The sequence below is a fragment of the Piliocolobus tephrosceles genome, chromosome 4, assembly GCF_002776525.5.
Source record: "Piliocolobus tephrosceles isolate RC106 chromosome 4, ASM277652v3, whole genome shotgun sequence".
Taxonomy (NCBI): Eukaryota; Metazoa; Chordata; class Mammalia; order Primates; family Cercopithecidae; genus Piliocolobus; species Piliocolobus tephrosceles.
The window spans coordinates 167,484,683-167,496,000 of NC_045437.1; the positions used below are offsets into that span (position 1 = coordinate 167,484,683).

The 11,318-nt window shown below is 38.8% G+C and overlaps 1 protein-coding gene across 2 annotated transcripts in view; it reads right to left on the bottom strand.

Annotated features, from left to right (window-relative positions):
• SNCAIP (synuclein alpha interacting protein) overlaps window positions 1–9,955 on the bottom strand; it is a 75,592-nt gene extending 65,637 nt beyond the window's left edge. The window contains exons 1-2 of one of the 2 annotated variants that reach the window (XM_031935497.1): window positions 8,659–9,955; window positions 7,340–7,442 (exon numbers count right to left, since the gene is read on the bottom strand). In XM_031935497.1, coding sequence (XP_031791357.1) covers window positions 7,340–7,396 — 57 coding nt within the window. In that variant the 5' untranslated portion in view covers window positions 7,397–7,442; window positions 8,659–9,955. Of the gene's footprint in view, window positions 1–7,339; window positions 7,443–8,658 lie in introns of those variants that run through there. The other variant, XM_023197240.1, reaches the window with a different exon arrangement.
• Window positions 9,956–11,318: the final 1,363 nt, after the last annotated feature.

Consider the following 11,318-nt stretch of genomic DNA (forward strand, 5'->3'; position numbering starts at 1 on the left):
AAAAGAAACAATTAAGCCAGCCATCCAAACAACCATGGTGAAATTCATATTTCTCGCACAGTTTTCCAAAAGTCAGGCAGGTATCTTAACAGGCACACAATAAAAACAATGGCAATAATGTGTCCAAGCAAAGCTGGGAGTGACGGCAGAGACATCTACTTGAAATGAGATTTTCAGAACATAATATTTTTCTACAAATGTGGCTTCCCCTCCAAAGGCCTGCTCTTCCAGTTCAGGAAGACTTCATGCCCTCCATTATAAACTGTGTTCCACTGCCCCTTCTCTTGGGACGTGGCACTAATGGTCTGCTCCTCCACTGCTAACCCTTGGCTGGGGCTCTTTTCCCATCTCCTCAGGACTCTTGCCTGCCACCATTCCTTCCTCTCTCCTTCTCCTCAGCCCACTCTCAGCATTGGCTTTCTCCTCTGGTCTTATAAAGACAAGCAAGCACCACTACCACCTCTAGACACTGCCTCCTTGACTGAGCATGGGCCTTCCTGCTCCTGCATTCATCAGTCATCTCTTTTGAAATAATTGTCTCTGTGTTTCTAATTTTACATCTCTGCATTTACTCCTCCAGCCCTCATGATAGGATTCTGCCCACCACCCAATAGACACTGTGCTGATTAGGGACACCAAGGGGGTCTTAACTGGAAAATCCAGAGGGCAGTTTTCAACTCTCATCTTTATAATGACCTATTTGCCACTATCAACTATTGTTTAAAATTCCTTAAATTCCACCCCCCTTGCCTTTTTAGTTCCCTTAGTTTTATTTCTTTAACTTTGAAAACTTCTTTCCAGTTTCTTTTGTAGAAACCTCTTTCTCCAGACCCCACCACATGGGATATACTTCTGCACAGTTCAATTTTTGGAATATTCTTCTCTTTCCACATTCCATGTTTTCACAGATGACCTTAAGTATACCCCCACTTTCAACCACCACCTCTACATAGTACAGATACTGGTGATCCACACTTTCATACCTCTATTCCACTCTGCTTTGAATATATTTCTTCCCACCATTTGGGATCCATTAACGAAAATTATTATAACTAATCCTATTTTCAAATAAATTTGAATTTTGCTCTGCTACCTCATTTTTATCGTATCTTCCTTCCAAGAGGTTTTTTTTTTTTTAATTCTTTTATGCTAAGACATTGTTTGTGGTTGGTATTTGAGAAAACTCAGTAGCTCTTTTGATCATTTTAAGAGTACATCAGGAACTACTCTATTGCAATATTAATTTAATTAATATAATGTGTAGTCAGGCAAGAGATGAAGATCCACTTGGTAAATGTGGTGAGATCACAGTATTGAATGACCTCCTTCTATTGTATAATAAGAAGTGGACATGGATGGAGAAGAGACCTACCTGAACTGGGAAAACCAGACGTGACCATTGGGCCCAGCAGATGTAATTTTCAATGCAGTGGTTACAAACATGGATTCTAGAGTCAGACTACTGCATTATATCCTGACTTCACCATTTTCTAGCTAATTAATCTTAGTTAACCCTTGTATATCAGTCTCTTCATTGGTAAAAACAAGGTTCTGACTGTATCTTCATTAGGATGTATCCGGGAAGATTACGAACTAGTAATATAAAACCTGGGAAGAGTGTCTGATACTCAGTTAAGTGTTCAATAAATGTTAGCATCATATTATTATTTATATTTAAAAGTACCAAAACCAGCATTTTGAAATGATGCCAAAGTAATCATAATTATAGAAGCAAAAATTACAAATGACAAAAGAATTACAAGAGAAAGGTATGTTGTAGCAGGGCAGATGGCCAGTCATAAACCTTGTTCAACTTCAATGATAGTCTATTTTTAATTGTGAGCCAATAATCAATCATTGTCAAAATATAAGGACTTATTGCCAAGAATGGAGCTTAGCATTATAATCAAATGTGACCTACCATGAAGTTAACCTGACATTTCATAATGTGCTTAGTAATTAATACAGCATACTATACACACATTGAGAGCATAGCAAGTCTGTGTCATTCACCCCAAGCTTAGAACCAAGCCTGGTACTCTGTTAATGTTTAGTAAATGCTTGCTGGCTAGATTGGCATAAAAGCTAATTGTGATGAAAAGATGAACAGTTTTTGTCAATAATCTGCATAGTCAATCTAATAATTTCTATTGACTATCAGGTAAGATAAGAAATTCCAGAACTATCTGCAGAGTAAAATTTTTAAAAATCCACTGGTTGCTCATTCTTCTTAGAAATCTCTCTATTTGTAGAGTTATTCTCTCCCTTCTCTGGCAGAGGTGTCCAGTCCAAGATTTGGCATTTGGGAACCTAGATTCTAGTCCTGGTGTCTAACATTAACAATAGAATATCAAAATATAACTCATCTTTTCTGGATTAGATGATTCCTAATTCATTTCCTGGCAGGTGTTAAGAAAAACAAGATAACATATATGGCATATGATGTTAGAACAAGGTGTGAGGTTTCTGATGATGCTGAGCTGGAGAAGGGAAGAATGAGAGGCAATTTAGCCTTGAATGCAGGATATTACAAAAAACACTGCATAAAGCTGAGGTATTCTGGACAGTTGCTAGAAAGAGATCACACTGAAAAACACTAAACAAAGTTTCCATATAGATAAGAACAGGGCGACTGCTACGAAGGGCAGGGCTTACAGACAGAGGCAGTGAAGAAGGGATTGAGCCACTCAGAGGCCACATGAAAGTGTTGGTCACCTTCTAGAAGGTACAGAAGAGAGAACAATAAGGTCCATCTTACTCAGTAGATTCCTTGCTGGAGAGAAGGGGAAGCCAGGTTCTTTGTACCTTGAATACCTTCATACTCTTTTTCACACCTAAGCTGTATTCTTTGCCCATGCCAGCTCATTGCCTGAGTCTACTTGAAATGAGTCTTTCTCAAAATGTAACAAAATCTCGGGAAGCATCAGGGGGATTGAATGGAGTAAAAGGTGATGCACACAAAACAGAAGGGGGCAGGCGTTTTTAGTAAAAATGCTGCACAGTCTGTGTGATAGAAAAATATGAGAACTCATTGAAAGTGAGATTATTTTACCATAAGAATTAATTTTTCTATCAGACAGGGGTTCAAGCACCTTAGGAAAATGAACCCACATAATTTTGTGCCATTACTCTAGGTTCAAAGGCTTTGACCAAAGAGGATTGAAAAGTGGAAGGATATTTATTATCTTGATCTCATTTGATCTGTACAAAAATAGTTTATGCAATTGCCAAAAAAGTCAACTTTCATCAAGGTTGCAGTCAGACTTATACAGAAAGGCAACAGAATATTTCTCTTACTTCTATTTGTATGTGTGCGTATATGTCTGTATGTGTAAATACTTACATGTATATATGTAGCTATGTGCATGTGTGAGTGTATGTGTATAAATCCAGGGTGATAGGTTGAGGTATTACCATTTAACAGGTGGGAATGTTGAGGTACAGTAAAATTAAAAGATTTGCTTAAGTTCTCATTAACTGGTTTCATTTTACTTATTTATAATTATCAATCCCTTTACTTCCAAAAAAATAATTCATAATCACTAAAGTGCCAATCAGGGATAGTGATGGGTGAGGTCACTGGTCTAGAGAAACTACTACTCAGCTAAGTTGCATAGATGGGGAGGAGTAAGGTGGCCAAATAGTTCTGCATTTAGGTCCTGGCCCTGTAACCTTGCAAATGTCAGACAAGCTCTCTAAGCCTCAGTTTTCTCATATGCCAAAAACAGAGTTTGCCTTGCAAAGCTGATGTATGAGGCTTAAACAAGATAATCTAGTTAAAGAGTTTATCTCAGCGTGCGGTACAGCCAACATTAGTGGATGGTGATTGTGAGCGAGCTCCTCAGGAGATCCAGAGTTCAGTCTCTGCTTTATTTAGTCCTGTGTGTGAAACTATTTTTAAGAGCAGCACACTGGCCTCTCTTAATAAAATAAATACACCATAGCTCCAAAGAATTCCAGAGGGTTTTTTGTTTTTAAGATATAGGGCTCTGGCTTCCATAGGGAGAGAGAGCAATCTGCGAACCCATTCACAGTGACAGAAAAACCCGGCTTTAAACTTTTGTGCTTATGTGTCGTCATCTCTCCCTTGCAGACCTGCAGCTATTGCAGAACGTTCTGCCCTTTTAGATGGCAGGATTACAAGAATGTATAGTTGAAACTTTGTGTTTTGCAAAGGATGTGTGTTATTTTCTAGTCTGGGAAACTTCAAAATAAATTAACTGCTGTGTTTTCTCTCATTAAGTAAAGGCAAAAAAAGTTCTAGTTGTTTTTTCTACCAATATACAGCTTGTGTTTTAATTAAAACAAGAACCAGGCTCATGATCAGAGGGAAAAACCATGGAATACAAAGCCTAGACTATGTAATAGGGCTATAGCTGGAGAGTAAGGAGAAGAGTTTGAAACTAGGGCATCTTTTCCATAAACATCTTTTTCAGATGTAATTTGCAGTTTCCTCCCCTTCCTGCCACTTAACCAGGAAAGAGGCATAGGGGCTGTCAGAGATGGAGGTTTACGGAATTAAAAAAAAAAAAAAAGCATGTTCATGGGAAACTACATTTCTTTTTATGCCAGTGAATTAGCATGTTGAACACATCTTCATTTTTTTTCAATCTTAGCATTTGAATAATCTCCATTGAGCCCTTAAAGAAGCTGTGACATTCATTGCTCCCGGTTTACCTAAACCGCCTGAGAACAATCATTTCAGTATTTAAGAGGTTGTCTCCAGTTCTTTTTCCATGTAATCATTAAGTTAGAACAATATGATTCTGGCTTCGTTAGGGTATGAAGTCTGGATCACACTAAATTATGATAAAATAATCTATATTGTAGAGTTTGCCAAAGTAGAGCTTCTTCAGTTTCAAGTGGATTTAAATAGACTAGGATTTCTTATTCTCAGTACTACTGACATTTTGGGCTAGACAATTCTTGTTGTAGGGGATTGTGCTGTGCATTGCAGGATGTTTAGAAGACTCTCTGGTCTCTACCCACTAGATGCTAGTAGCATCTCCCCAGTATGACAACAAAATATGTTTCCTGATATTATTAAATGTTTCTAGGGTAGGGGTGGGGCAGGTAAAATTTCCCCTGATGTGAACCACTGCAATAAACTATATTCATCCTGGAGAAGCAGTAAAGTGTTGTGGCTAAAAGTAAATAGTTTGGAGACAATACACCTAACCAGCTGAGTGAGCCTGGACAAATTATATAAAATCTTTATGCTGCAGTTTCTTCATCTGTAAAATGAAAATAATAACAATAACTTTAGAAGATTGCTGTGAGGATTAACCAAGATAATGCCTGTCCCATGGTAAATGTTCAATAAATGTTAGCCATTATTATTATTTCATCAATTACTATGGAATTTCATAGAATTTCAAATCTATGCAATTTCAAACTCTGATATAAGTTTAAATGCAGGCTAAAGAACCAAACAATAGAAACATGTTTAAGAGGGAAATTTTAGATGCAGTTACACAATTACAGATGGATATCTTTGTTTATGTTTTAGAGTGGTCAAGTTATAGACACTCAACTATTGCATAATCCTGTAGCCTAGTTTGCTAAACGGTTTTAGTTATTGCTTAATGTATTTTATTATCTTTCAAGTGGAGATTCCCAATTCATCAAAATTATGGGCTGCTGCCAGATGATTCTTCTGTAAATACAACTGCTCTGTTGTACTAAAAAAAATCTTGACTTTATGCCTAGTGTTTTCCCTTGAGTTCTTTCTTCACCATTGGTCATATAAATATTATTGTATTATTCAGTGAAATAATAACAAAAGCTACCATTTTTAAGAGCAACTTACTGTGTGCCAAGCTAAGTGTTTCACATATATTATTATTTTACTCAATTGTCAAAACAACCTTAAGTGTATCTCAGAAAGGTGAAGTTAATGTGCTATTCAGCCAGTAAAGGTCAGAACAAGGTAGGAGCCCAGGCTGGCTGCTTTTAAAGTCTTTGCTTTTAAAACACAACATTATCAAAGCTCAGAGACCTACCACCTAACTCCCAATCATAACACAATTTCCCTTTCTATAACACCTTCCATCCTATCTACATACACCCGTGCTATCATTCACATTCCTTGCTTTTTCCCACAATGCTCAAAATACTGTGAGGGGAGTGATCATAAAAGAACCTTACTTTGAATACTTCCAAGTCAAGCATAGTGACCTAGAGAGAGAAAGAGAGAGAGAGAGAAGAGAGAGAGAGAGAGACAGAGAGAGAGAGAGAGAGAGAGAGACAGGCAGACAGACAGATAGACAAAAATATATCATGGGAAGGAAGAAGCTCACTTCACATTGGTTTTAATGAGGACTAATAAAAATTGTCTGGAAGCTGAAATAGGCAAAAGTTGAATTCACATTTCTTTGGTACACACACAAAAAAGACTCACCCAAGGTTGTATAAAACAGGTGATTTATCAAACTCATCCCAGTAATCCAATTCTTGTGTACAGTATTCACATTTTACTTCAAGGCAAGGTGTAAAATAGATGAATAAATCACTGCCAGAGGCATGATAAACTAAGTTCATCATTTTGAGGCAATTTTAAAGTAGAGACTTTGAGTGGTGACCCAAATCTCCAGGCCCTGAGAGATCCATGGAAGATAAGGTTATAAGTTGTGAACTTGAGGGTCCTAGAAAGTAAAGGTATATGGCTAGCTCAGAAACAGCAACCTTCTCATCACGTACTCTGAGAGTTAGCCAGTTTTGCTGGGGCACTCCAGGCCAACATGTTTGCTAGTGCAGCAGAATTGATTATGTGGTCCACATAATCAGGATTACAGGATTAAGCAGGACCTCGAAGGTCAGCTAGTCCAGTTCTTATCGTTACAAGAATTTTCCTTAATATTCCCAACAAGCTTACAATCTGTGCTTTGATATCTACAGTGATTGGAAAGATTCCTTTTATTGTTCATCAATTAATAAATTCCAACTTGGCTATTCTTTAGTCAGTGTCCCTGTGAACTCTAGAAAATGCTGGCTGTGGAATAGCCAGCTACATAAGAGAATTTGGAATTAACTCTATGAAAGTGGCTACATTTGATAAGTATGTTCAATCAATAGTTTTGACAACATTGGAAGACATTAGGAATGAAAGGCTCAGTGAAGTTAAATGACTCATCTTCCAAAACACACACTTAGGTAAGATTCACTTCTTTGTCTAAGAGATCCCCCAAAACCACACTGAGTCTGTCCCACAGGATTTCTATTGTGAATTTCTAAATGTAGTCAGAAAAGTTGAGGACATATAGACTATAATGGAGAAAGTAGGCTATGAAGTTGAAGGCAGATTATCTTGAAAGCATTTCTTGCATACAGTAATACTTACAGATATGTCATCACTAAAGTCAATTTCATCCAAATCAAGGTATTCAGGGGCTTCCATTATTCTTCCTTGCACATTTTGAGTATGGTCAAATACTTATAAATTCCTGAATGAGACAGAAGCAGAAAACAAAGGCAAAAAAATTTAGCTGTTTTACAACCAAAAATAATGTCTATATTTAAACAAATAAGATGAGAAGGGTTATTGGGTGCTAGTGTTGCCTTGGAGCACATTTCCTCCCTTCAACTGTCCACAGCCTGGCTTTCCAGAAGCAGCAAACACAGCATCTCCATGGTCTCCAGTGTGGCTCCCCAGTGGGTACCCAAAGTCCTTTGCTTTATTTGATATGTGCCTGTTTGTCTTTGCCAGAGCAGTAACTTGGGTCAGAATCTCCCCCTAGCATCAATATTAGAATTCACACCAACTCTTACCACAGTCAGGGAAAAAGGCGGGGCTTTGGGAAATGGGGAGCCAGCCTAGAAATCTTAGGAAAGCCATTTTCAAATGTTTCCTGTGGGCATATCCTTGGGTATTGTACATGGAGCAATGAATACTGGATCTCCACAGGAACAACACAAGACAGATACCACTAACCAAGAGTAATGGATATTTTAGAATTTGCAGCACAACCTCCAGTTCACCCTTCAAAAAGGAAGAAAGCAAGAGGATCTAAGTGCAGATTTAAGTCCCAGAGTTATCGCACTGCCCTCTGCTTCAAACAGCTTTGCCTGACTGTGCCAGAGTGACCTGATACAGGCCCCAGAATGTCTTCAGTCAGCTCTTGCCTCAGGGCTGCCTCGGGCAATCCTTTAAATCTGTCACAGTAAGATATATCACCTCCCACTTCATTTTCCCATCACTTATCATCATTCCCATCAGCGGTGGCAGCGGCACCTACAGATGTCAAGAGCAGAAATACAGATCTCCTGACGGCGCCTTGGTGTGCAGTTATCTTCTGCAGCGCCAACTCTCAGATAGCAAAATGAGCTTCTGCTTCCTGCAACTTGTCTTTCTTATTGTAAAAATTATCTTACGTACCCAGATTTGAGTATCTGAAATAATTCATTTTACCCTCTTTGATTCTCTAATCAAGGTGTACCTTGCTGAACAGTAAGGACTGCATTACTGGAAAGTGAAAATACATCTAGACTGAAAAAAATGGGCTTCCTGATATAAGATTGAAAGTGTTTTAAAAGACCTACTTTTTAAAAGGAAATTTGTTCTGAAGGCATTTTTTCCCTCATGTTGAGCCATTCTTTCTTTTTTAAGCTCTACAAATGGTATAATTATGATAAACAGAAAAAAAACTTGCCATCCCTTACCTCAAACCCATCATTTGATTTAATTTTCCTGTTCTTCTCCTTTTTTTCCCATATGTATATACCATTTTTACAGTCTTAATTACAATAGATACAGAGTCCATCCAAGAAGGGATTAGGATATTACTTCTATGTTTAAATGAGATTACCCATTTAGCAAATGTTAAAAATTCTTCTGAAATCACAGTAAGGCTTACAATGAAAAAAAAAACCAACTTGTATTTGTAAAAAGTATTTAAAATCAGAAATTTTATTATTTGTAGAAATCTGAAAATAGGTTATCAAACAAATTGCTTGGTATAAAAATGTCACTTTTCTTCAATTCACAAAAATTTTCAGAGGAAAATATACAAGCTCTGCTTGGAAATTACTCAAAACAACATTCTCTTCTACTGTGATGGATTCTGATACAATCCAGACTCTTTGGATACTAGCACGTTCACTAGATCCAAATCCAATCCAATTTCTTTTCACTAAATCTGTACTCAGCGATGAACTATTGATTTACAGACTGTTCCCACGGCCTTGGTGAACAACACAAAGATGATGCTGGGTGTCAGGATATGGTACAAACATCAGCAGGAACATGGAAATATGGGGAGATAAAGCAGAGAAACATGTATCGGAGATGGGGACCAAATGGATTTTTAAATAAATGAAACTATAAAATGTGGATGAACATGTCTTAATTAACCAAATTAACAAATAACCGTTGCACCCCTGTTTGAGGTGCTCCAACAGTACAGACAGCAATATCCAGTTGAGTACAGCCATTCCAATAGAATATAACCAGCGGATAATAACTCATGACATCACAGCAAGAATCTTTCTATTTAAGCTTGCAGGATGGTAGTGAGGTTCCTGATTCTATAGCAAGAACACAAGACTTACAACAGGTGCAGCTCATTATAGGAAGCCTTGGGCCACTGCCCATATTTATTTCTGTGGGTTGGATGACCCCACCTTAGACTAAGACTCCCAGGCATCTGGAGTTTGCCTCTACTTCCCAGCAGGCCTCCACATGCTATCTCCTTTAAGATGTCTTATTCTGTTTATGACCCAATTTCTTTTGTCTGGTTTCAATGCTTGTCTCTTTCAGGGTGCCACTTTAAGAATATTTACATTCTCAATTATAATGTGCAGAAATCCCCGTGGTTTTCCAATCCTGACTACATTCCCCAACATTAACTGCTTCTTTACAGGTAAGAATGAGTCTGTAGTTGTCCCAGTGGCCAATATGATGCCTCCTCTTCTCTCATCTGCCCTTCACCAAGATTCTGGCACTCTCACGCACTCTTTTAGAAGTAATCAGTGACAAGATAGGAAGCAATAAGGTCAGGTTAGAGTAGTTGCTGCAAATGATCAAATATGATAAGGACATTGAGGTGAATTGTGGTTGCTTTTCTCATCCTGCTCTTCTGACACCTCCCACTCTGCACACCAATCCACTATGGAAACCAATAAGTCTTCTTTCAGATCCATGGCAAACGTGCTCTAACAGAAAGCACGGCTACAGAGGGCATGCCTGTGAGCTGAATCTGGCCCACAGATGTGATTTGTTTGACCCCAGTAGTGTTAAAAAAAAAAAAAAATGAATCAGTTGCCAACTTGCAGACCTTGGGTGATTTCACATAAAATTTTGGAATTCTGGCTTTGCTTTAAATACCTGAAGCTCTGGCAACAAGGGTCTGCAGTCCCCATGGCAACAACTGGCTGGAGCTGAGCCGCAGCTGCTCCTACCTGTCCAGGGGGTCTGTGCTCCCCATTTTCCGGGAGCCCCTCTGAGGCTGCTCTACTCACCAACATGCCTTGGGGACATTTGAATGTTCGACCCTTCAAAGGAATTCAGTATTAAACAATAAGTACAACCATTACCCCCAATTTTGTATTGGTGTCTCCTGCCAAAAATGTTTACTTCATTTGTATTCTAAGACTTAATTTGTATTCTAAGATCATTTTAAATTCTCATACCACAACAGCAACAAAATAAAATTTCCTACAAATAAACTATTGGCACATCACAACTTGTGCTTTCACAGAATGTCCATTTTATCTCTTAGTACCAGGAAAAGAAAACCTTTGCAAACATAATAAAATGTTACGAGGTGGGGATTATGTTTCCTTCACTTTACAACTGGAGGAAGGAAGGGTTCTTCTTGCTTTGTTGTGATTGGTGTGGATTTACATGGTGACACTTCACTGCTGTGACTCCAGGGGAAGGGAGGGAGCCATGCCAAGTGCAAACCCAGAAAAAGTCCTGAAGCCTTCCTCTGTCTGGCCCAAACCGGCAGCTTTGAGGCCAACAAGAGTGGGTTTATACCTAAGCAAAATACATTTTTTACGCTTTCCAGAAAGGGCAGGTCAGCTTAAAATCCTTTATGTAGGGTTGGGTGCGGTGACTCACACCTGTAATCCCAGCACTTTGGGAGGCCGAGGTGGGCGGATCACGAGGTCAGGAGACCCTCCTGGCTAACACGATGAAACTCCGTCTCTATTAAAAATGCAAAACATTAGCCGGGCGTGGTGGCCGGTGCCTGTAGTCCCAGATACTCAGGAGGCTGAGGCAGGAGAATCACTTGAACCCGGGCGGCGGAGGTTGCAGTGAGTCAAGATCACACCATAGGATATTTATTGCTATGCATCATAGTTGGCCCTAGGCCCCT